This window comes from Neoarius graeffei, chromosome 23 (genome assembly GCF_027579695.1).
Source record: "Neoarius graeffei isolate fNeoGra1 chromosome 23, fNeoGra1.pri, whole genome shotgun sequence".
NCBI lineage: Eukaryota > Metazoa > Chordata > Actinopteri > Siluriformes > Ariidae > Neoarius > Neoarius graeffei.
In genome coordinates, this window is record NC_083591.1 from 13,785,619 (window position 1) to 13,812,460 (window position 26,842).

At 41.3% G+C, this 26,842-nt stretch overlaps 3 protein-coding genes across 3 annotated transcripts in view; all 3 read left to right on the forward strand.

The window, feature by feature from the left end:
- Positions 1-26,241, forward strand: part of LOC132871555 (claudin-4-like) — a 71,179-nt gene extending 44,938 nt beyond the window's left edge. Inside the window, exon 2 of the mRNA XM_060905806.1 lies at positions 25,432-26,241. Within this exon, the coding sequence (XP_060761789.1) occupies positions 25,440-26,072 (633 nt within the window). The 5' untranslated portion in view covers positions 25,432-25,439 and the 3' untranslated portion in view covers positions 26,073-26,241. The remainder of the gene's footprint in view (positions 1-25,431) is intronic.
- On the forward strand, positions 717-11,725 carry LOC132871551 (claudin-4-like). The gene is made up of 2 exons (XM_060905804.1): positions 717-1,207; positions 10,347-11,725. Exons 1-2 carry the CDS (start codon positions 717-719, stop codon positions 11,095-11,097), a joined length of 1,242 nt encoding a protein of 413 aa, XP_060761787.1. The 3' UTR covers positions 11,098-11,725.
- Positions 14,733-20,135, forward strand: LOC132871557 (claudin-like protein ZF-A89). Its single transcript, XM_060905808.1, has 2 exons — positions 14,733-15,290; positions 19,315-20,135. The coding sequence occupies exons 1-2, from the start codon at positions 14,812-14,814 to the stop codon at positions 20,009-20,011; spliced, it is 1,176 nt and encodes a 391-aa protein (XP_060761791.1). The 5' UTR covers positions 14,733-14,811; the 3' UTR covers positions 20,012-20,135.
- Positions 26,242-26,842: the final 601 nt, after the last annotated feature.

Below are 26,842 nucleotides of genomic sequence, written 5' to 3' on the forward strand. Positions count from 1 at the left end.
AACAACTGGGTCACAAGCACACACACAATGTGTTCTGAAGGATCCCCAAATGTAAATGCACTTTTAAGTCTCGGTGAAGGTTAGGCTATGCCAAGCTGCTGTGTTGATGAGGCTTCTGCAAGCATTAGGGACATGGATTCGAGACACATACATCTCAAGAGGCCCAAAGAAGGTTCCCTGAGCTTTGGGAAATATTCCCAAACCCATCTGCAAGTATTCGCTGCTTAGTTTGCCAACAAAAACATTGCCACTAAATTTCAGTGCATGCACTGAAATTTTTCATTACATTTTTGGCCACTCACGAGGCGGCGACACACCAAAAAACAAGTTGCGAACCTCAGAGAATAATCACAGTGTATTGCACGATTGGTGGTGATGTTACCAATTTTTCATCGCCAAGTATTCACAAACCCATCATGAGCTGTAGTGTGACCAGTGTCTTAGGACACAACCTCAAATGCACTTTCAAGCAAGATGGATGACCTCAAAATACTTGATCTTTGTTTTTTGGGGCTGTTTGAGGTCATGTTTATGATTTATACAGAAACCTTAAGAAGCATGAGGGCAATAGTGTCAGCAGTATCTTGATCAAGATGAGCTAACTCCACCTGCACCAGCCTATACCCTATAAATACAAATCCTCAGTTGAATGCATGTATTTGGTTGTTGGGAGAAGATCCTGTCTCCTTTTGTTTGAATAACTGAAAGTGAAAAGAATGGCATCTCAAGGAGTTCAGTTCATTGGTATTCTCACAGGCCTCTTGGGATGGTTGGGAGCCATCATTGCTTGTGGCCTGCCTCAGTGGAAAGTAACTGTGTTCGTTGGCGGAAACATTTTGACAGGGCAGACAGTCTGGGAGGGAATTTGGATGACTTGTGTGGTGCAGCCCACTGGACAGATGCAGTGCAAGATTTACAAATCCATGCTTGCACTCAGCACGGACCTGCAGGCTGCCAGAGCAATGACCATTGTCTCCATTTTGGCTGGTATCTTTGGAATCATGATGTCGATTGCTGGTGGGAAGTGCACCAACTACATTAAGAATTCACGTGCAAAGTCTGTGACATGCATTGTGGCTGGAGTGTTGTTTATCATCGCAGGTGTGCTTTGTTTGATCCCTGTATCCTGGACAGCCCACAAAGTCATCACAGATTTTTATAATCCCATAGTGATGGCTGCACAGCGGAGGGGATTGGGGACTTCCTTGTACATTGGCTGGGCAGCTGCAGGTCTTTTGCTGTCGGGGGGCGTACTGCTCTGCTTGAACTGCCCTCCCAAAGAGCAGCACATCTACAACCCAAAGCTCTCCACTGCAAGATTAACCCCAATCTACAAGGACTATGTCTGAGCGAGACAGACCGGTCTCAAAATACTGCTATGTATCCATGGTTTCTGTTTAGAATTAGTGCCAGGATTTGGTTGGCATTCTGAACATTTTCTGAAAGTTTTCTTCTCATCATCACTTATGTGTAAATAAACCACATTATTATTCACACTGTTCAGCTTCAGCTGTGGTTTGAAAAAAAATTCTTGTATCAAACAGAATTAATATGTTAATGCTAAATATTTTAAAGGCAGAATTCTCAATAACATGATTGTTACTGAAAGCAAAAACAATACAATCATGCTCTTCTACATTAGACACTAATCAGAAGCTAATCCACATGATCATGTGACTTGCTTGTTTTGGCATACCATATTTGGATAAAATACTGTCATTGGTGGAAAATTTCAGTTTCCCTGAAGGAACTAGGTTCTTGTGTTTCTACTCCCAAATTATAGGATCTGTTATGAAATGGGACGAAACACACTACACTGAGATGGAATAAGACATTAAAGTGGTACTGCACAAATAAATGTGTTTTTGATGTGTAACATAAAACATATAAGACATAGTAATGAAACCCATCAATGGTGGTGTTAATAATGACAAAATGACCATATTTATAGTATGGTCTTAGGCACATGTAAAGAAATTCTATAGACCAAATATGGCTTAAAAAATAATGAAATGAAATGTTTCAACATTTTTAAAAAATACTATAAATAGCAGTAAGCCATAATAAATGAAACAAAGTCAATATTTGGTGTGAGACAACTCTTTTCTTAAATAAAAAAATATAGTATTCTCAGGTATAATGAGTGCAGTTTTATAAGGAAATGAGCTATGGGTTTTACTGAGCATCTTGCAGAACCAGCCACAGTTCTTCTAGACACTTTGACTGTCATACTTGCTTCTTCATTTTGCAGCAAAACCCAGTAGCCTTCATTATGTTTTCTTTTTTAATCTGAAAAGTGGTCTCTTATGTAATATGCTGCTCAGATACAAAAAAAAAATTTCTGTAACAGTTAATTTTGTGCTGGAAAACAAACGTTTGGAACTCTAAAATGGTTTTGTTACTGACTAGATAATATAAAGTCATAAAATAGAAATCTATAACAAAGTTGGTATGAAAAAAAATAGGGTGCCTAAGACTTTTGCACAGTACTGTATATTGGCATTTTATCAGTTGAAATGACTCAACAAACCAGCTACTGGTTTAAATCATCCTGAATCTTGCAAGGCCACTGCTGATGTAGCGTCAACCATTTGGTAATTCTCTATGCCATGAGAAAAGAATGTTAAAACCCTTGAGTTAGAGTCTGTAAAACAGTGCTCAGTTTCAAATATGTGCTAATTGAGACTCAGTGAGCAACTCCTCCCTCAGACATCCGTTACACCCATATTTGCATGCACATTCCATTGGAAAATCATGGGCATTATTTTGATGTTGGTCCTCCCTTTGCTCTTTTAATAACCTCCACTCTTCTAAGAAGGCTTTTCATTAGATTTTGGAATTTTGCTGTAGGGATTTGTACCCATTTAGCCTCAAAAGCATTGGTGAAGTTGGGCATTGATGTTAAATGAGAAGGCCTGCTGCTCAGTTGATGTTGAGGTCAAGGCTCTGCGTAGGTCGCTCAAGTTCTTCCACACCAACCTTGGCAAACCATGTCTTTATGGACCTTGCATTGTGCACAGGTGCACTGTAATGCTGGGATGGGTTTGGGCCCCTTAGTTCTAGAAAAGGACAACCTTAATTCTACATCATACAAAGACATTTTATACAATTGTGTACTTTTTAAACTTTGTTGCAACAGACTGGCAAAGAACCACATATGGGTGTGATGGTCAGGTGTCCACATACTTTTGGCCATATAGTGTACATTAGTATTCTGAATGAGTAATCTATAGATTTGTAATTTATCTTGCTGGTTTTGTGGGGTTTAAAAAGTGTATTTTGTGCAGTATACTATTTCAGTTGTAGAAGTTTCTCAAGTTCATTTGGTTTATGTTTTTAAAAAAGTTCTCTGCAAAAGACTTTTTTTTTCTTTTGCTCTCGACATTCACTGTACATAGACGATTGACCTTGAGGCAAGTCATAGTGTTTTTGTCTTAACCTATTCTTAAATCTGTTTTTTGTTTGTTTCTTTGTTTCTTTGTTTTGTTTATAGTAGGTGTATAAGTGTAAATGTTGATGTTTATCTGCAACGTTAAACCAGGATTTATGTTGTGTCCAAACAAGTTCTTAAACCAAAATGCTTTGCATATCTCATCTCATCTCATTATCTCTAGCCGCTTTATCCTGTTCTACAGGGTCGCAGGCAAGCTGGAGCCTATCCCAGCTGACTACGGGTGAAAGGCGGGGTACACCCTGGACAAGTCGCCAGGTCATCACAGGGCTGACACATAGACACAGACAACCATTCACACTCACACCTACGGTCAATTTAGAGTCACCAGTTAACCTAACCTGCATGTCTTTGGACTGTGGGGGAAACCGGAGCACCCGGAGGAAACCCACGCGGACACGGGGAGAACATGCAAACTCCACACAGAAAGGCCCTCGCCGGCCACGGGGCTCGAACCCGGACCTTCTTGCTGTGAGGCGACAGCGCTAACCACTACACCACCGTGCCGCCCTGCTTTGCATATCATTTCCTTAAAAAAATTTAAAATAAAAAAGCTTTCAGACCAAGAGCAAATTGTTGCATGGACAATTTATTTTTCATTTTACTTTTGCAATACCTTCAACCATTTAATGCATAAGGAAAACAAGTTCCATCTATCACTTTATTACCCATCCTTAGCCAAAAAAAAGGATATATTACCAGATGAATTTTTTTTTTTATTTTAATCACCTTTATTGGTCTACATCATATATTTAACAACAATCACCTAAATTGATACGAAAATCACCTATGGTAACTCCAGAACAGTTTTGGATTGTCTTTGAAAGTCACAAGGAAAGAAAAAATAAAAAGAAGCAGGCCAAAAAGAAAGGTACAAACCGGACATAAAGTCCCATGCAAGGCACCCTCCAGATAAAACCTAAAAATAATATCTTGAATATAATATAATACTTGCCATTATTAGACTACAATAAAACAATTATAAGAGACTAGAGATTTCAAATTATTCAGCCTATATTTAGATTCTTTCTTTATATAGTTTTGTTCAAATGGCAGATAAATATACTTATTTTAAGTATCTATTAATGGAAAGAAACCAAAAGATTCAGCTAGAGAGCAATAATTGAACAATATACAGCAAGAACAATACAGTAGAACAATATAAGTAGAACAATATAGAGCTATAGTTATTTAGAAAAAGACTTAAAGCCCTTCTATTTGGTTTATCATAATCTGATGATGAAATTAGTTAAATTTCAATATTGCCTATATATAGATATTTTCTCTTCACACAATTTTTAATAGTATAAGGGTGTAAAAATGTTCTGACTTTGGGAAACAGAAGAACTGGGAGCAGGCTTCAGAACAGGTGTGTTCTTTTTATTGTTCACACTTTTGAGTGACTATTCACGAAACATAAACACACTAAACACACACACATGCCGGGGTATCACAGCTCTGTCTCTTGTTCCTGGTTGTCTGAAAGACACACAGAGACACAGGTTAATAGACAGGTGCATCTCATCATATGTTACCTACTGGTTCAACCTGACTCCTCACCATTCACAGCCAACGCGCAACCATGCCCCTGCTGCCACATACCTCCACCAGCCAACTCAGGTCAGGGAGCCATCCGGCCTGCAGCTGACCCCCACCACCACCACCATCTGTGCTCCTGGCCTGTGAACCACCTCGAATTTAAAAGGCTGAAGGGCCAGATACCAATGAGTGATCCATGTGTTGATATCGTTCATGTGGTGGAGCCACTGGAGCGGGGCATGGTTGGAATAGAGAGTGAAAGGGCATCCTAGCAGGTAGTACTAGAGAGTGAGGACACCCCCACACACACACTTGATAGCCAGACACTCCTTTTCTATAGTGCTGTACTTTGACTCTCGCATGGAGAGCTTGCGGCTGATGTACAGCACCAGATGCTCCTCCCCCTCCACCACCTGGGACAAAATGGCCCCAATGCATCGGGCTGTAAAACAAAAGGAGGAGAAAAGTCAGGAGAATGCAACAGCGGGCCCCCACATAAAATTGCCTTTACCCGAGCCAAAGCCCGTTCGCATGGCTGCATCCACTGGACCAGATCTGGCACCCCCTTTTTAGTGAGGTCAGTCAGCAGGCTGGTGATGTCCAAAAAGTTAAGCATGAACTGCCTATAATAGCCAGCCAGCCCCAGGAACTGCCTCACCCCCTTTTTGGTCTTGGACAGGCCACAATCACTGTAGTCTTATCAATTTGGGGATGCACCTGCCCATGACCCAAATGGAAGCCCAGATACTGTACAGATACGGGTTCGCTGTCAGCCCAGCACACCTCAGCAACCTCAGGACCACCCGAAGATGCTGTAAATGCCACTCCCAATCATTACTATAAATGATTATGTCATCTAAGTTGGCCACCACATATGCATTGTGGGGATGAAGAATTTGGTCCATGAAACTCTGAAACGTCACTGGAGCCCCAAACAACCCGATAGGAAGAGTGGCAATTTGGTGTAAACCAAACAGAGTGGAAAAGGCCATTTTCTCATGGGATAATGGAGTCAAGGGGACCTGCCAATATCTCTTTGTTAAATCCAGTGTCGAGTAAAAGTGAGCTGCGCCTAACCGATCGAGCAGTTCATCAATGTGAGGCATCGGATATGCGTCAAATTTAGATACTGTGTTGACTTTTCTATAGTCCACACAGAACCGGACTGACTCATCTGTCTTGGGAACTAAGACTACCGGGCTGCTCCAGTGGCTGTGCAACTCCTCAATTACCCCTATCTTAAGCATAGCCTGGAGTTCAGGGAGCCAATATGGGTGGCTGCACACCACCATCCCTCGGGGTTCTCAATGTGATGTTCTGTGAGGTCAGTGCGACCAGGGAGAGGTAAGAACACAGCAGAATTCCTTCTGCAACCTAATAACCTGTGCTCTCTGGGACAGTAAGAGGTGGTCTCCACAAGGGACCAGGGTGAATTGGGCCACACTTTTTAGACTTACCTCCGGTCCCAGCTCCTCCCTCTCCAGAACTACCATTGCCAGAGCCACAGGATCCTTCTCATTCCATGGTTTCAGGAGATTGAGGTGGTAAATTTGACATATGTCATCTCTATCTGGATGTTTGACCTCATAGTCGACCTCCCCAATTCACTGTCTGACCTCAAAAGGCCCTTGCCACTTGGCGAGTAATTTTGAACTTGAGGTGGGCAGTTAAACGAGGACTTTATCTCCCAGTGCAAATTCCCTTAGCCGTGTCCCTCTGTTGTACAGCTAAGATTGACGTTCTTGGGCCTGTAGCAAATTCTCCTGGGTTATGTGACTCAATGCGTGGAGTTTTGCTCTCAGGTTAAGAATGTATTGAATTTCATTTTTGCTTTGAGAAGGCACCTGCTCCCAGTTTTCTCTAATGATGTCTAAGACACCATGGGGCTTGCACCCATACAGCAATTCAAATGGGGAAAACCCAGTAGAGGCTTGTGGGACCTTATACACTGCAAACAACAGACAGTCTAGCCAACTGTCCCAGTTTTTAGCATCCCCGTGAACAAACTTACGAATCATGTTTTTAAGTGTTTGGTTAAATCGTTCGACCAGTCCCTCCATTTGCCAATGATAAACACTAGTACGAATTGATTTAACCCCCAAAAAATTCGTACATTTCATGCAGTGTGCATGACATAAAAGTAGTCCCTTGATCAGTCAGGATTTCTTTCAGAATCCCGCCTCAGGAGATAATGCGGAAGAGTGCCTCTGCAACACTACGTGCAGAGATATTGCAAAGAGGCACTGCTTCCGGATGCTGCATTGCATAATCTACTATGACTAATAGAAAGCGGTACCCATGTGCAGATTCATCTAATGGCCCGATAAGATCCATGCCAATTCTTTCAAAAGGGATCTCAATTAATGGTAATGGGTGCAACGGCACTTTTGGTGTGGCTGCTGGATTCACCAGCTGACATTTGCGACAAGCCGCACATCATCTTCGGATGTCAGTGCGATTCCCTGGCCAATAGAAACAGGCCATGAGAAGATTTAGTGTTTTATCCTGCCCCAAAGGCCCAGCCATAGGATTATGATGAGCCACAGGAAATAAAAGTTCCCTATGGCTCCTTGGGACCAACAACTGTGTCACCTCTTCTTTAGCTTGAGTGTCCTTCATCACTTGATATAGCCTATCCTTAATAATATAAAAATATGCGAAGGAGAGTGCAACGTTAGGTTGGAGTATTTGACCATCAATTCCTTTCACTTGGTCAAAAACATGTCTCAGAGACTCATCATGCATCTGCTCCAATTGGAAATCCTCTAAGAGATTCCCCAGAGAGAGAGGAGAGCTCTCCCCCCTCTCTGTGTCATCCTGACACGGAGCTGACAGGGACGGGACTGCCTCCCCAGCTAACATTGCAGTGGGATTCCCCCATGACATACTACTGCAAGACCCACCCACTACTAACTGTTTCATTAACATTTTAAACCCTGGCCAATCTGTTCCCAGGATCAGTGGATGGGTGAGGCTCAGACTAACCACCACCTCCACTCTATGCTTTTCTCCCAGGAACTGAATGGTGACAGGCATTAGTGGATATTTGTGAATGTCCCCATGCACACATGTGACCTTCAACAATTGTGTATTTCCTAGTGCCCTGCATTGAATCAGGCTTTGATGCATGGAGGTCTTCTTACAACCAGAATCCACTAAAGCCTGATGTGTACCCCCTTGAATATTCAGAACTATCATGTACACCCCCTCTCAATTAGGCAAAGCCTGTGCTGCATCAGGGATGCAGATCAGTAGCCCAACCTCCTTGCAGAAGTGCTGATTCCTTGCCTTCCCTCTGTGCCAACAGACCTGCCCGGGCTCACTCTAGGTTCTCAAGGGCATGGATGAGTTCACCTGTGGAGAGAGAGGGGGGGTTAAGGGAGGCACAGACACAGGAGAAGGAAGAGAAGAAACTTGAGGACAGACACAATTGCAGGGAGCAGGTTTCAGGGAATTGGCCCCCGTTTCTGTGGGGCTGGGGTAGGGGAGGGGCAAGAAGAGAAGGGAAGAGAGAGGGGAGAAAGTGAAAGTGAGAGAGAGCCAAGGAGAAGCTGGGGGAGCACCTGCTCCCAGAAACGCCATCAGGGGGTCCTTGACCAGCCAGACTGCCTCCTCCAGCAACGCTTCTCAGTGACACCGGATCCACGCGGACGTCTTGCTCAGCAGCTGGCTGACAAACTGCTCCAGTGTCACTTGCTCGAGGATGATCTTGGCATTGTACTCACCTGCCAGCAGCCACTGTCGGCAGGCGTCCCGGAGCTGTTGTGTCAACACAAACGGCTGGCCCACTTCTTTGTACGCCAGCGAGTGGAAGCACTGGTGCTGCACTCCTGGGCCATGGCCAACCCACTGTAGGATGGCTCACTTCAGGTTGGGGTACTCCAGCATGCTGGTAGCCAGGAGCTGCTGAACCGCGAGCTGGGCTTCCCCCAACAGGAGTGGCAATAGGCGAGCCACCCACTGTGGGGTTGGCCACCAGCTCACCTCCATGACACACTTGAACAGTTCAAGGAAGGCTTCAGTGTCGTCCTGTGACCCCATCTTGACCAGCTGGATGACCGCTGGAGCACCCGCTGACTGGATTCAGCTCCGGATCACCAGCTGGTCTTCTGCATGGGCTTCGAGCAGAGTCTGGAAATACCACCAATGAGGGCATGCTGCTGGTACTGGAGGTCATTGGTGAGCATTTGGAGGCACTCTCTAGCTGGTTCGGACTCCATGGTGGTGTTCGTTCCTCAGTCCTGGGTTTCAGCACCAGTGTAACAACTTTCTGACTTTGGGAAACAGAGGAACTGGGAGCAGGCTTCAGAATAGGTGTGTTCTTTTTATTGTTCACACTTTTAAGTGACTATTCATGAAACATAAACACACACGCATGACAGGGTGTCACAGCTCTGTCTTTTGTTCCTGGGTGTCTAAAAGACACAAGTTAATAGACAGCCAGTAATTAGACACAGGTGCACCTCATCACATGTTACCTACTGGTTCAATCTGACTCCTCACCATTCACAGCCAATGCTTGACCACGCCCCTGCTGCAACAAAGGGTTTTGGGGGATTGTCCATCAGAGGTAAAATACTTAGTAGAATTTTATACCAAAAGCTTTTCCATTCAGAACAGGTTCCAAGTTAAACCCCAATTCCAAAAATGTTGGGATGCTGTGTAAAATGTAAATAAAAAGAGAATGTGATGATTTTACAAATGTTTCAGAGAATCCAGAGAAATATCTGTATACAATGCACAAGGCAGAAAACCAACATTGGATACCTGTGATGTCCAGGCCCTCAGGTGACACTGTATTAAAAACAGACACAATTCTGTCATGGAAACCGTTGCATGGGCTCAGAAACACTTCCAAAAATCATCTGTGAAAACAGTTTGTTACTGCATCCACAAATGCAAGTTAAAACCATATATAAACAACATCCAGAAACATGGCTGCCTTCTCTGGGCCCGAGCTCTTTTACGATGGACTGAGGTGAAGTGGAAAACTATCCCGAGGTCTGACAAATCAAAATTTGAAATTCTTTTGAGAAATCATGGACACCACATCCTCTGACAAAAAAAGGAGAGGGACCAACCTGCTTATTATCAGTGTACAGTTGGCTAATGTAGTATTGTCCCTTGTAAGAGCAGGCCAGTGGTGTGTGAATGTGCTTTTACGAGAATGTGTACTGCAGAGGCTCTATCCTGCTCACTTTTTTGACTATGTATGGAATCCGGCTCATCAGGAAAAGCTGTTCTGCTTACAAAACTCCTCCCTGTGAGATTTCCTGTCTAACCAGCTGTCACTTCTTAAAAGTATCTCAGACGTGACTGTGGCACTGAGACAGCTCCTTTTATTTTTATTTTATAGCTTCATAATGGGGAGAGTTGCGAAGGAGATATCAGGCCAGACACTTTGCTTCATTGGGCTTGTCGGCGTGTGCCTGACGTGTGGCATACCCATGTGGCGTACAACCACCTTCATCGGTGCCAACATCGTAACAGGCCAGATTGTCTGGGACGGGCTGTGGCTGAGATGTGTGATGCAAAGTACAGGACAGATGCAGTGCAAGGTCCAGTCGTCAGTCATGGATCTGCCGCAGGACCTGCAGGCCGCGCAAGCCCTTATAATCATCTCCCTTTTGATTGCTGCTATTGGCCTACTCTTGACGTTTATTGGTGGACAATGCAGCAGCTGCTTGAAGAATGAGGACAGTATGGCCAAACTGGTCATTTTTGGAGGTGTCCTGTGTATTTTGGCTGCTGTTGTGTGCCTGATTCCTGTCTGCTGGAGTGCGGCATTCACAATCACTGATTACAACAGTGTTCTCGTCGCCGCAGTGCAGAAAAGGGAGATAGGTGCTTGCATATACATCGGCTGGGGCACTTCGTTCATTCTTCTTGCCGGAGGGATCATTCTGTGTACCGCTTGTCCACCAAATAATATGAATCAGAATAACCCCAACATGTATCCCTACCAAGGACCTTTCATTAGACCACCAGGACAATACATGCCTCCAAAAACATATGTACCCAGCGTTACATATTCTGGAACATACATGCCAAGTAAATCATATGGGGCTCCGAGAGCTTACTCAGCTGATCCAAGGCAATACATGTAAGCAAACAAATGTGGACATTAAATGGGACTTTAAATCCTGACTTTAAATCCTGAAATCACTGCTTTTTTATTTGTCTTGAATGATATCTGTGTCTCCAAAAGTATGTATGAATTTGATTAAAATGTGTACAATTGTCAGTGTTCAAACTGTAAAAAGAAACTTTGTTTTCTTATTATGTTCATTTCCAACCTGTGATTAAGAAACTTATGTAATCCTGTTGAACAGCTTTTATTTATTTTTTATGCTTAAGCTGCAGATGTTTTAACAGTGTTTCCTGAAGAATGAATAAATGGTTAAATTTCTTTGAATATTGTTCAAAAACATATAAATCTCAGGCTTTGGTGATAGCGAACATCTGCTGTAATAATGATTAAATATCTCCTGTATAAATGTTGGCAAACTGGTTTAGCCAGAAAGCCAAGACTTTTCTCTTTATATGTTAAAGTGACTCCAAAGTAACCAAGCAGGTCAAAAATGGTTGGTTTGTCGATAGAATTTTTTCACTATTGTCTTTTTATTGTCATTATACACTTCTCATTGTTGATAACCAAAATAGAGGATTGTAATGGAGAAGTGTTCTCTTCCAGCCCTTTAGAATTCCTTGTAAATAAAAACATTTATCTTATAACACTGCATCTGTATTGTTTTACTCTGAACTATATGCGACATTTTAACCTGTATTAATTTACAAAAAAAGAAAAACAAACAACAAATTAAACAAACCTCGAAACATAGCCCTTTCATAAATTTGTATAAAATGCAATCCTGTTTATTACCATTGACGTATATAATATATATATATATATATATATATATATATATATATATATATATATATATACACACAGTTAGGTCCATATATATTTCAACACTGACACAAATTTTATTTTTTTACCTGTTTACTGAAACATATTCAAGTTATAGTTATATAATGGACATAGACATAAAGTCCAGACTTTCAGCTTTCATTTGATGGTATCCACATTAAAATTGGATGAAGGGTTTAGGAGTTTCAGCTCCTTAACATGTGCCACCCCATTTTTAAAGGGACCAAAAGTAATTGGACAATTGACTCAAAGGCTATTTCATGGGCAGGTGTGGGCAATTCCTTCGTTATGTCATTCTCAATTAAGCAGATAAAAGGCCTGGAGTTGATTTGAGGTGTGGTGCTTGCATTTGGAAGATTTTGCTCTGAAGAAAACATGCGGTCAAAGGAGCTCTCCATGCAGGTGAAACAAGCCATCCTTAAGCTGCAAAAACAGAAAAAAAAAATCTGAGAAATTGCTACAATATTAGGAGTGGCAAAATCTACAGTTTGGTACATCCTGAGAAAGAAAGCAAGCACTGGTGAACTCATCAATGCAAAAAGACCTGGATGCCCACAGAAGACAACAGTAGTGGTTGATCGCAGAATAATTTCAATGGTGAAGAGAAACCCCTTCACAACAGCCAACCAAGTGAACAACACTCTCCAGGAGGTAGGCGTATCAATATCCAAAGCTACCATAAAGAGAAGATTGCATGAAAGTAAATACAGAGGTTTCACGGCACAGTGCAAGACACTCATAAACCTCAAGAATAAAAAGGCTAGATTGGACTTTGCTAAAAAAGCATCTAAAAAAGCCAGCACAGTTCTGGAAGAACATTCTTTAGACAGATGAATCCAAGATCAACCTCTACCAGAATGATGGCAAGAAAAAAGTATGGCAAAGGCATGGTACAGCTCATGATCCAAAGCATACCACATCATCTGTAAAACACGGTGGAGGCAGTGTGATGGCTTGGGCATGCATGGGTGCTAGTGGCACTGGGTCACTAGTGTTTATTGATGATGTGACACAGGACAGAAGCAGCTGGATGAATTCTGAGGTATTCAGAGACATACTGTGTGCTCAAATCCAGCCAAATGCAGTCAAACTGATTGGTCGGCGTTTCATAGTACAGATGGACAATGACCCAAAACATAAAGCCAAAGCAACCCAGGAGTTTATTAAAGCAAAGAAGTAGAATATTCTTGAATGACCAAGTCAGTCACCTGATCTCAACCCAATTGAGCATGCATTTCACTTGTTAAAGACTAAACTTCAGACAGAAAGGCCCACAAACAAACAGCAACTGAAAACTGCTGCAGTAAAGGCCTGGCAGAGCATTAAAAAGGAGGAAACACAGCGTCTGGTGATGTCCATGAGTTCAAGACTTCAGGCAGTCATTGCCAACAAAGGGTTTTCAACCAAGTATTAGAAATGAACATTTTATTTACAATTATTTAATTTGTCCAATTACTTTTGAGCCCCTGAAATGAAGGGATTGTGTTTAAAAAATGCTTTAGTTCCTCACATTTTTATGCAATCATTTTGTTCAACCCACTGAATTAAAGCTGAAAGTCTGAACTTCAACTGCATCTGAATTGTTTTGTTCAAAATTCATTGTGGTAACATACAGAACCAAAATTAGAAAAATGTTGTCTCTGTCCAAATATTTATGGATCTAACTGTGTGTGTGTGTATATATATATATCATCATTCTACTGAAAAAAAAATTACTCTGTCAATAAGTTGAGCACTGCTGCTTTTACTGCACAGAAGTCACATGTTCATGATGACATAATGGAGTTTCATACACACGAGACCCATCTAGATTGTAAGATATATAGTAACTGTATACATGAACTAGGTTTTAAAAAAATTGGGGATGCAGAAACTGTGGTAGAACATAAATCTAGATTTCTGAAATGCGTATTTTCTTTTTTCTCAAAATAAAAGAAAATGCTAGCTAAATAAAAATAGCTCTGAGTTTCACTTCCGTGTCAAGGGGATTTTTCTTTCCTTCTGATGCATGACCTATATCTTCCAATGGCCCATCAAAATCTAAGTGATACTTGTTTGCTCTCAATTTTACCCAGAATTATGTCCAACTCATAAAAACTGTTTTGCATTAAGTTTCTCTATGGAATCTCGTCAGGCCTGACACCAAACCTGACAAATGACTTCAGGTTATACTGCAAACGCCACCCTTGTAAAAAATTATATCAAATAACCCTCTGTACTCATTGTTATGCTAGCATAGCATGTTTATAGAAGATCAGTAGCTTTTGCAACAGTGAGTCCTGTGCCTCATGCCATTCTGCTTGACCATCATCACCATCATCCATGACTTCTATAATTCTATCCTCATCAACCCTCTGATCAGGGGACTGGAGCCTGCAATCTATATTCGCTTTGGCGTCACCGCAATTCTGCTTCTCAGTGGTCTTGGAAATCTACTCAGCAGTTTCTGTCCACTGGAAGAGGAGAAGAATTACAATACAGGTACTCCCAGCCACAGTCCACTGCCACAAGCTACATCTAAATGTAGAAGCAACAGGTAGTGGCTTTTTCAAAATATTCTGCTATCTCCTTTTCTTCTTGTTAAACTGGAGAAGTACAAAAAAAGTGATTGATCTACAGCTTCCGGTGGGCTAAGTGATACTTGTTTACTTTCAAATGTTTGCACACTGATGCAGATCTCATCGAAACTATTTTGCCTCCACTGTCTCAATGGAATCTCACCAAGCTTGAACCCAAGTCTGACTCCAAGTTTCAGATCAAAGTATTAACTCCACCCTCCTAAAGGCACCATATAACCTGCTGGTCAAAGGATGCTCCTCATTGTTCTGCCGTCAAAAGAACATCAGAAGCTTTCACAGCAGTGACTTAGCACTCAAAGGAATCTAAAATGGTGTCCATGTGCCGCCAGATGCTGGGCTTTGGCCTGGGCAGTTTTGGCTTCTTGGGTGTCATCATTATTTGTGCCCTTCCCATGTGGAGGGTAACAGCATTCATCGGAGCCAACATTGTGACGGCGCAGATCATCTGGGAGGGCTTGTGGATGAATTGTGTCATGCAGAGCACAGGTCAGATGCAGTGTAAGATCTATGACTCCATGCTGGCACTGCCCCAGGATCTGCAGGCTGCCCGAGCTCTGACAATCGTCTCCATCATCGTCTGTGTGTTCGCAATGGTCCTGGGTGTCTCTGGAGGCAAGTGCACCAACTTTGTGGAAAAGGAGATCACAAAGATCAAGGTAGCCATTGCTAGTGGCATCACCTTCATCATTGCTGGAATCCTGTGCCTCATCCCAGTCTGCTGGTCCACCAACATGATCGTCCAGGAGTTCTACAACCCCATCATCACCAACCCTCAGAAGAGGGAGCTGGGAGCTGCACTCTATATTGGCTTTGGTGCTGCTGCCCTTCTGATTCTCGGTGGAGGTCTTCTTTGCAGTTCCTGTCCACCACAAGAAGAGAAGAATTACAGTGACTACAAGTACTCCCAGCCACGGTCCAATTTGACCAGCAAAGCCTACGTATGAGTACTGAAACACTGGGCAAAGACTTTTTCTTTCCATAATAATGTTCTGCTCTCTCCCTTTTTTCTTGTTCCACTGGAGAACTATGAATGAAGAGCAAAGATGGACGGTGGATGTTTGCTTCGAACAGATACTGTATGTCACTGTTCTGCAGTGTTGTTTTGACTTTAAAACTTGTATTTCTAAGAAGCATGAGGATAATGTTGAATCAGATCCTGAATAGAAGTATAAAGTCATAAGGATTACGGAATGTGGTTAAGTTTAATATAATCTAATGTAATAATGGTTGAACAAATTGTATACTTATTCAAAATGTAAAGTTGAAAAGGGCTTTTCAGCTTTTTTCATATAATAATTGCTGACCAAGAAATATATCATTGTATGTTAGACGTTTGCACATTAAAATTAAACTTTTTACTCAATTAATTTGAGTACTTGTGTTTTATTGAATATGCTTAAATCTCTGCCCTTAAATTGTTTACTAAGACAATCAAAGGAAGTGTCTGTTAAGGTATATACAGTTGTTTTTTATATTCTCCAATACTAAAAGTTGGAACATTTGCATTTTCAATCTAAGAGTTGCTGTATACTTTCTGTACCAGGCTTTTTTTTTTTCATGAAATGCAGTATAGTTAGATTTTTGAAGATGTTTAAAGTTTCACTGTGTTTGCATACAGACTCAAGTTTTATAATTACACCAATGTATGCTGAGATTCCTTTCAGAGTTTCAACCACAGGTTTGTCGAGTTCTGGTACAAAGCATGATTCACACCCTGCATTGTTCATACAGCAAAGGAATCTGGTAAAGCTGGTACTGCGATGACTGAGACAGCCATAAAGAACAGCACACACTTCTTGATCACGTGCAGAGATTGCACTGAGGGGTCTGAAGATGCTGGAGTGCACCCTAGCTCTAAATGGGTACATGGAGATCACTGTGTGCAGTCAGCCCATGTGGCAAGTCACAGCCTTCATCTGAAACAGCATTGTGGCAGTCCAGATGTTCTGGATTAGCTGTGTGGTAAAGAGCATAGGCTAGATGCAATGTAAGGTCAATGACTGCATGTCAAAAAGAAAAATCCTCCCTCACCAGTTTAGCTTGCTACTTAGATCAGTCATGTAGCTGCCATCTTGGGTATTGCTTTAATGCCCATTATGTAGAAATATTGCATAGACAAGAGTGTTTTACTGGGAAATACACCATTTGTATTTTTCATACATGCTACATCCTGGACATGGAGAACCAAAACCGTGACATAATTCTGTATATGCCACTCGAGAGGAAATTGACGAATTGTTTTGATAAATTTGGGTACTTACCTGTATTGTTTGTGAATGTGCCTATATAATAAAAAGAAAATCACACATTGGCTTGATGAAGTTTATCCCCTCGTGTTGAAAAACTTGCATTTTTCATACAAAATACATCATGGATCTGAGTGACATATTTAAATAATATTGGCTAATGTTGAGTGGTCTATCAGATATATTCCATTCAGCTAGCGTGATATTGAACTAGTAGAAGACAAGTTCAATATCATGCTAGCTGAATGGAATATATCTGATAGACCACAAAAAAGCCAGCTAATATTATTATTATTATTATTATTATTATTATTATTATCTCATTGCATCTCATTATCTGTAGCCGCTTTATCCTGTTCTACAGGGTCGCAGGCAAGCTGGAGCCTATCCCAGCTGACTACGGGCGAAAGGCGGGGTACACCCTGGACAAGTCGCCAGGTCATCACAGGGCTGACACATAGACACAGACAACCATTCACACTCACATTCACACCTACGGTCAATTTAGAGTCACCAGTTAACCTAACCTGCATGTCTTTGGACTGTGGGGGAAACCGGAGCACCCGGAGGAAACCCACGCGGACACGGGGAGAACATGCAAACTCCGCACAGAAAGGCCCTCGCCGGCCACGGGGCTCGAACCCGGACCTTCTTGCTGTGAGGCGACAGCGCTAGCCACTACACCACCGTGCTGCCCCATTATTATTATTATTATTATTATTATTATTAATACACATTTGATAGAACAATTATAGATTTTACAAAAAGTTAAGAACAGGGGGGTAACTTACCAGTATTGAATGCTGATTCTGATCGAATATAATTCAGTGTTCTGTCAATCCAATGTACAAAGTCAAAGTTCTAACAATAAAAATGGTACAAGTCCAAAAAGCCTGAACAACAACCCAACTTATATACAAGCTACATACAGGTTGACACTTCAAGTTCACAGTTACTTTGGGTAGTAGTTAATTGTTACAGTTAATTACAGTTAATTGTTGCAGTTGTTCAAAACAAAAGGGCTTTGCTGAGTGAAGTCCACGAGTGAAGTCCTCTTGTAAAAGTCTCCAGGACACTTCCTCACCTTCAAGTAGAACTTTATATTTTTGTTATTGCTCTCTTTTCCAGTTTTTCAATGTCCATTGGTATGTTTTTCTCTTGTAAATATGCATGAAGAATTTCCAGTGAAGTTTTGGTAGCCTTTCAAGTATTCAGCACATCTTTCTCTTTAAATCTTCCACTTTTAATGAAGCAAACCTCTTGGCCATTTTTGTTTAAAAACTGTTACAGTCACTCGTGAGTTCGGAAGTTATACATCTCCAACGTGTGTCTTTTCCAGTTTTTCCATATATTTAATGCGGAAGATTAAATGCGTGAAGAATATCCAGGGAAGTTTTGGTAGCCTTTTGGGTGTTCAACATGTCTTTCTCTTTAAATCTTCAGTTTTTAATGAAGCAAACCTCACGGCCATGTTTGTGAACAAACTGTCACGGTCACTCACTAGCGCAGACGTTTTATGTCTCTGACGTGTCTCTTTTCCAGTTTTTTGATGTCCGTTGGTATGTTTTTCTCTTGTAAATATGCGTGAAGAATATATAATGAAGTTTTGGTAGCCTTTCGGGTGTTCGGCACGTCTTTAGTTTCAGTTTATTTATTTAGTGTTTAAACCAAGCACTGAATTAACCCCGTCTTCTCTCTCTCCCAGCCAACAAAGAAATGATTGTGCGCATGCGCAGCAGAAAAGTTTTGTCATTGGATCTTCGCATGTGATATCGTGTTGTCTTGACAACGTGCAACATTATAACAATATTGTATGCTCATTTTCCATTGGGTAGAGTGGTGTAATACATGGAGGATAAGCGATATGATAACAATATTGCATGGCATCAATAAACCCACTAGAAGGGAATAGAATACATGTTTTTATTCCATGGAAAAAGTGGCCCGTATGTATAATAATTTCCAATATCTCATTCCGATGATGTCACTCCCAATGCATTTTATTTTGTGGATGTGTCCATATAATATAAAGAACATTACATGGTGGCACAAATATGTGACGTTTTATCTTCTCTTGTTGAAAATATTTTCACTCGTTTGCTTCACTCACTCGTGAATACATTCACCACTCGAAGATAAACTTAATATCTTCGTGCAACCATGTCATATCCTCTATATACTATATCAGTGTCTTATCCATTATCTTGTTGTGTAGTTTATCAGCTCTAATAATGATCTGCACTTGCACTTACCTCTCTGAAAGTGTTTGCTTACAGAACAGGGTACAAACCAAAACCGGCGTAGCTGCATATTTTGCATAATACCCAGGAGCATTTTGAGTTTCCTTGTATAGAGTTTCAACCACCAAGCTTGTAAACTGATCCTCAGTGCATAGATTGACACCCCCCACCCCCACCCCACATTGTCCATACTACATAGAGCTGGTATCGTCATGTCTGAGACAGCCCTAAATTATAGCACACACCTCTTTTCTTTAGTATTAACAGCCACCTGGACTGATTCTGTATTGAAGAGGGAGAAAGTCTGAGTGTTATTTACATCTGATGTTAAAATGGCATCGATGGGGCTACAGATACTGGGCTGCACACTTGCTCTAATTGGCTACTTCGGCTTGATCCTCACCTGCAGTCTGCCCTTGTGGCGAGTCACAGCCTTCATCGGAAACAACATTGTGACGACTGAGATCTTCTGGGAGGGTATCTGGATGACCTGCGTTGTGCAGAGCACAGGCCAGATGCAATGCAAGGTGTACGATTCCATGCTCGCGCTAACTTCAGACCTGCAGGCTGCCCGTGCACTGGTGGTCATCGCACTGCTGGTGGGCATCGTTGGGATCTTTCTGGCCTTTGCTGCTGGGAAGTGCACCAAATTTATTCCTGAGGGGAATGGCAAACTGAGGGTAGCTGTGGCTGCTGGAGTTGTCCTAATCGTTACAGGTATCCTTTGCCTCATTCCTGTGTCCTGGACAGCCCACAGTACCATGAGAGATTTCTACAACCCCTTACTGATCGACGCCCAAAAGCGCGAGCTGGGGGCTTCATTGTACATCGGATGGGGAGCTGGATTTCTCTTGGTGCTAGGAGGGGGACTTCTCTGTAGTTCCTGCCCAACACAGCATGATCGTGCACCATCCCTCAAGTACCAGTCGTTGAAGTCTAAATTATCAACAGGGAATAATTCAGTGCCCAGCCATGTTGCAACTTCACAAAGGTCTGCCACGCCAACTAAGACCTACATCTAAAAGCATGTGAATGACTTATACATAAGACAATGTACAAAATACTTATTTTTTATTTACATCATGTATATTTTATGTTTGAAGTCTTTTTTGTCTTTTACAACTGTCCACTATTATTTCAATTTCTGTAGCATTCTATCACTGCATAAAATTTGTATATGTAAGCAATATTTCATAAATTTTACACATAAAGGCCCAAACATAGATTATATTGTTTAGATAACCTTATATGACAAGTTAAAAAAAGTTATTTTTAGTTTGGCTTCACTGTTTGTGTTCCAACTGATACCACTTACATTACATCCTCCCATTACGTCAGCCCCGACAAAAACTTGCTGAGCAACCTCTTTGGAATGTCTGATAAGACACACCTATGTAACTTGCACACCATGTTTACATTTAAAAACAAGAAAATAATCCAAAAGTTTTGGAAAAATTACGGCTATTCCCACAGTTTAGTCTGGCATGGAACAATATTATCAGGCACAGAAATTCAGACAAAACAATTCAATGTCATTGAAATAAAACAGTTGAGGCATTCATGCCCTTATTTCAGGAGGATTGTTCACTTCCCTGTTTCAAAACACAACTCATGAACAAAGTTTAATGTATTCAGGTTGTCATGAATAAAGATTTTAACTTCCAAACAGAAATTTTTCTAAAATGGTGCTTTATTGTTTGTAGAAAATGATGCATCTCATTCTCAAAAAATCTGGGCCTACAAGTTATATGGTGATGAAAGTATGATGACATCAGCTATCATAAATTTGGCTTTAATCCAATGTGTTTCAACACATGAGTTTTCAACTTGGATTATATCTAAACAAATGTAAATGACTCAGAGACCGTCCGGAAGCTGCTTTCTGTCTCTGAGGCTGGTTTTACTACTTTCAATTTAAAACGTAAGATATAAAGCATGTCGTGGAAAATAATCAACAAGAGGGTTGGGTGAGGTGACAGTTAACACTGGAATTTGGTTATTTTCCAGCATATCCTGGAAAAGTAAGCGGACACCTGATCAATAACACCTTTGTTGAAGATCCCATTCCAGATTTCGTTCTCCTTCGCTGTTAGATTAACCACCGCTCATCTGGGAATGCTTTTCACTCGATTTTGGAGTGTAGCTGTGGGGAATTGTGCTCAGTCAGCCACAAGAACATTAGTGAGGTCAGGCACTGATGTCGGGTAAAAAGGTTTGGGACACAGTCAGTGTTCCAGTTTATCCCAAAGGTGTTCAGTCAGGGTGAGGTCAGGGCTATGTGAAGGCCAACCTTAGACAGCCACGTCTTTTTTATTTTTTATTTTTTTAGCAGGGGGGCCTTGCTTTGTGCACAGAAGCATTGTCATGCTGGAACAGGGCCCCATAGTTCCAGTGAAAGGAAATATTAAATCTACAGCATACAAAGACATTCTAGACAATTGTGTGCTTCAAAAATTGTGGTAAATGTTTTGGGGAAAGCTCATATGTGATGGTTGTGACAGTCAGGTGTCCATATACCTTTGGCCATATAGTGTATTTTAACCATTATATTTAATGTTGTGGAATGTCCAAAATACAAGTTGTTCTTGTCAAATTGCTTACAGTATGGCAGTTATGAATAATTATCGCTGCCTCACGAGCCTCTCTATTTCTCTCTCTCTCAAGACAAAAAAAAAAAAAAACAGCTTGTCATGTTACCAAGAAACCGGAAAGTGTAAAGTCCTCTGACCTAAAGACTCTAATGTGGTGGAAAACTAAGAGCTGACATTGGAGAGACCTTCCATAAATGTTAAACATATCATTCCAGAAAGCTTTAACATAACAACAATTAGATGTTTTTCTTTGTTAAATAACAACACGTTTTTAAAATATGTTTACAAGTCTCTGTGAATATGAAGTTACTATAGAAACGATAACATATTCAAAGGAGTGCATTAATATAAACCTGTGGTTTGAATTACAGCCAGCACTATTGTCACAGCTGCTGCGATAGAAAATTAATCAAGACCTTCTGACCAATCAGATTTAAGAGTTCAGCAGGGCTGTGGTTCCAGTTGAACAGGGGTTCAAAAAACAGTTTTACACAATACTGCCACCTAGTGGTATAAATCCATAAGGGATTCCAAATTATTTACTTTATCATTGATTTTTTTTTCTGTAAAAACTATATTCATTTTATCATAATGCATTTTTTGTTATTGCATTTATTGTTTTTTTATTATTTTGATGTATTTATTTACCAAACTTTGACTTGTTGATCTCATTTGGAAGTATATTCGGTGTCTGTTATTTATCTCATCTCATTATCTCTAGCCGCTTTATCCTGTTCCACAGGGTCGCAGGCAAGCTGGAGCCTATCCCAGCTGACTATGGGCGAAAGGCGGGGTACACCCTGGACAAGTCGCCAGGTCATCACAGGGCTGACACATAAACACAGACAACCATTCACACTCACATTCACACCTACGGTCAATTTAGAGTCACCAGTTAACCTAACCTGCATGTCTTTGGACTGTGGGGGAAACCGGAGCACCCGGAGGAAACCCACGCGGACACGGGGAGAATATGCAAACTCCGCACAGAAAGGCCCTCGCTGGCCATGGGGCTCGAACCCGGACCTTCTTGCTGTGAGGCGACAGCGCTAACCACTACACCACCGGGCCGTCTCTGTTATTTATGGGCAACAAATTTTAACTCTTAATGCAGACTGTAAATTTAAGTCAGTATGAGTGGTGCGAAAAGTACCCCATCTTAACTCAAGTCAAAGAGAAATTAATCAGTTACTGTGGTAAAAGTTTATATTCTCATCTACTCATGTTAAAGTAGCAATATGTAAACTCTTTACTTAAACGTTATTTAAAGTATTAAAGTAAAATAGAAGCAAGTTACGGCTAACAACAGCATTATTCCTCATTTCTCAAATGTTAGGCAGCAGGAACGCAAACTAGCTGAATGCTAATTGCTAGCTAACGTTTGAAAGAACAAAAATTAACCAAGGTTCACTAACAACAGCTTTATTCCATTTCTCAAATGTTAGCTAGCATGATAATAACCCTGACAATACAAACTAGCTGAATGCTAATTGCTAGCTAACATTTGAGAGAATAGAAATTAGCCAAGGTTCACTAACAACAGCTTTACTCCATCTCTCAAACGTTAGCTAGCATGACAATAACCCTGATAATACAAACTAGCTGAATGCTAATTGCTAGCTAGCATTTGAGAGAACAGAAATTAGCCAAGGTTCTCTAACAGCTTTATTCCTCTGTCAAAGCTCTGTTGAGCTTTATTCCATTTCTCAAATGTTAGCTAGCATGATAATAACCCTGACAATACAAACTAGCTGAATGCTAATTGCTAGCTAACATTTGAGAGAATAGAAATTAGCCAAGGTTCTCTAACAACAGCTTTATTCCTCTGTCAAATGTTAGCTAGCATGATAATAACCTTGACAATACAAACTAAATTAATGCTAATAATGCTAATAACTGTCACAATACACTGCCTTGAAAATTATGTGTAGCAGCACTATTGTCTTGCTGTCACGTCTGTTAAAGTTCTGAAACTGACTTCGTATTAAAACTGTTAATGTTATAATCATGTCTGTTGTCACCCAAATGAGGATGGGTTCCCTTTTGAGTCTGGTTCCTCTCGAGGTTTCTTCCTCATGTCGTCTGAGGGAGTTTTTCCTTGCCACCGTCGCCACAGGCTTGCTTATTGGGGCTAGATTAGGGATAAAATTAGCTCATCTTTAAAGTCATTCAAATTCTGTAAAGCTGCTATGCGACAATGTCTATTGTTAAAAGCACTATAGAAATAAACTTGACTTAAAAAGTTTAGACTTTGTCTCATCTCATCTCATTATCTGTAGCCGCTTTATCCTGTTCTACAGGGTCGCAGGCAAGCTGGAGCCTATCCCAGCTGACTACGGCCGAAAGGCGGGGTACACCCTGGACAAGTCGCCAGGTCATCACAGGGCTGACACATAGACACAGACAACCATTCACACTCACATTCACACCTACGGTCAATTTAGAGTCACCAGTTAACCTAACCTGCATGTCTTTGGACTGTGGGGGAAACCGAAGCACCCGGAGGAAACCCACGCGGACACGGGGAGAACATGCAAACTCCACACAGAAAGGCCCTCGCCGGCCACGGGGCTCGAACCCGGACCTTCTTGCTGTGAGGCGACAGCGCTAACCACTACACCACCATGCCACCCCAGTTTAGACTTTGTTAGAAATTTAAATCGACTTCTTGAAGCTGTCTGATGCTAATGCATCACCTTCAAAAATCACTTCAAAAATAGAGAAATGTACAGTGTTTGAAAATGTAATGAGTTATAAAGGAGATATTTTTCTTTTGAAACTATCAAACATAATAGGTGTAAGACAAGTAAAGGTGTATAGAAGTAGACTTAAGTACAGTAACAAAGTAATTCCCACCTCTATATATTATTTCTTTGTTTATAATACATAGGGCCAAATTATTCAACTCTGATTGGTCAATCAAGGAGGGCTTTTTTCCTTAACATGGGACCGTATTTCTGAAATGCTATTGGCTAGTTCGTTGCTTGGTTACGGTTACAAAAATTAGCAAATTTTGTCAACAAAATGGCTGACTCTGCTGACTCAGCAATGCCGCGTTTCGCTATATTTGACGAAGAAATGATAAGCCAATTGAAAGCTGCAAGTGAAAATGAAAATACCAAAAAGAGTATGAATTTTTGGCTTTCCGTGTTTTAGAAATGGGCCGCAGAAAGACAAATAAATGACTCTCTAGTGGCATATGAATGCTGCGAGTTAGACAAGGTGCTATCACAGTTTTATGCAGAAGTGAGGAAAGAAAATGGGGAAAACTACGAAGTTCCAATAAAATTTTGTAAACCACTTTCAAAATCCTCGTGTCGCGTCGCCGTGTCATGATGAAAGACGATTTAGAAACTGATTCAAACGTGCAAGATAGTCTTGCACCCTGATTGGTTCAGAAAACGTGAATGACAAATGTTGTGAACTTGAATGGCTTCCGAAGTATGAATTTGGCCCTGTATATTATAAACAAGTAATCATTTGGTTCCTCGTAAAATTAAGGTTCAATTTCACTCGTGATTTCAAAGTTTTTAAATTTCCCTCGTCGCTTCACGACTCGGGCAATTTTCAAAACTTCGAAAATCACTCCTGAAATTAATCCTTAATTTTACTCAGCCCCATATGATTACCTATACTAATTCCCACCTCTATATGTGTTATTTCTTTGTTAATTCCCACCTCTCTATATATTATTTCTCACCCTGACTCTTCTTTCCTAGAAAATCTAAATTAATCAGCAACTCTTGGTCATCAATGTTTTGTCTTTAAAAGCTGAAGGGTTTTCAAAACCATAATGTCTGGATTTTGAGAATGAAATGCTATTTTCTCTCACTTTGTCTTTTCCTTATCAGGCCTCCATATGGCTCTGCAGGTGCTGGGCATCACACTATCTATGATCGGCCTGGCAGGCACCATCATCATCTGCGCCCTGCCAATGTGGAAGGTGACGGCGTTTGTGGGCACCAATATTGTGGTGGCACAGGTCTTCTGGGAGGGCCTGTGGATGACCTGCGTATACGAGCGCACAGGCCAGATGCAGTGCAAGCTGTACGACGCTCTGCTAGACCTCGACCCAACACTGCAGGCCTCGCGTGGCCTTGTGGTCACCACTATGGCACTTGCATGTCTCGGATTCCTCATCTTCCTGCTGGGAGCTGAGTGCACCAACTGTCTCAGCAATCCGCAGGCCAAAGCGAGGATCGTGGTAGCATCTGGGATCACATTCATGCTCTCGGGGATTTGCACCGCAATTCCTGTTTCCTGGATAGCTGATAACATTATCAGGGACTTCCATAACCCTGTAGTGCATGAGGCGCTGAAGAGAGAGATGGGTGCTGCCATATATGTGGGCTGGGTGACGGCAGGATTCTTGCTTGTTGGAGGAGCAATTCTCTGCACCAGCTGTCCACCAGAGAGGGTCAAGCACTTCTCCAGGTATACGGCAACAAAGTCAGGCACCCAAAGCAGCTACGCATTTAAGAACTATGTGTGAGTTTAAGACATGACAAGTTCATCACTGAGGTGGAATAACCAAAATGAACATGTCAGCATGTTACAAAAGGACATTTTCACATGTTGCCAGATGTTACACGAAAAGAATTGCCCTAATCTAAAAAGCATTTGCTTGGTGTCATGTACAGTAATCACTATAGCTGCAATCTCTTGGCCAGTTTTAACTTTTTCTTTTTTTAATACACATATGCCTTTTGATGAAACAATATTTAAATAATATTGGCTGGCATTCAGTGGTATATCAGATATATTCCATTCAGGTAGCATGATATTGAACGAGTAGGAGTTCAATATCATGCTGGCTGAATGGAATATATCTGATATACCATGAAAAAGGCATTATTATTATTATTATTCATACACACTCTCTTCATATCAGCATTCTCGAAGGCCAGTGCTAGCTTACCTGCGAATCAGCGTTGAGTGTGGCAGTGCAGTCACCTTCCAGCTTGTGTAGTGTTCATCAGTAGTGTTAGCGAAGGCCAACGCTAACTTATCCGTGAGTTAGCACTGTCAGTGCGGCAGTGAAGTCACCTTCCAGCCAGTGTAGCGTTCATCAACACAGCAGTGAAGTCACCTACAGCCGGTGTAGCGTTCATCAGTAGTGTTAGCGAATGCTAATAAAGCACTGCTATCGAGAGCAAGTAGCACAGTCTAATGACCGAGAAACTAAGATTTCTGTCTCCAGACCCTTCTTCCACGCACGCTTGCCACAGTATTTTTCACTCAAACTTAATTATTCATTTCCCT

Coding starts and splice junctions, on each gene's coding strand:
- LOC132871557 (XM_060905808.1), top strand. CDS start 14,812: ATGGTGTCCATGTGCCGCCAGATGCTGGGCTTTGGCCTGGGCAGTTTT. Junction 15,291..19,314: donor AACCCTCAGAAGAGGGAGCT/GGGAGCTGCACT, acceptor ATTTACATCTGA/TGTTAAAATGGCATCGATGG.
- LOC132871551 (XM_060905804.1), top strand. CDS start 717: ATGGCATCTCAAGGAGTTCAGTTCATTGGTATTCTCACAGGCCTCTTG. Junction 1,208..10,346: donor AGGGGATTGGGGACTTCCTT/GTACATTGGCTG, acceptor TTTATTTTATAG/CTTCATAATGGGGAGAGTTG.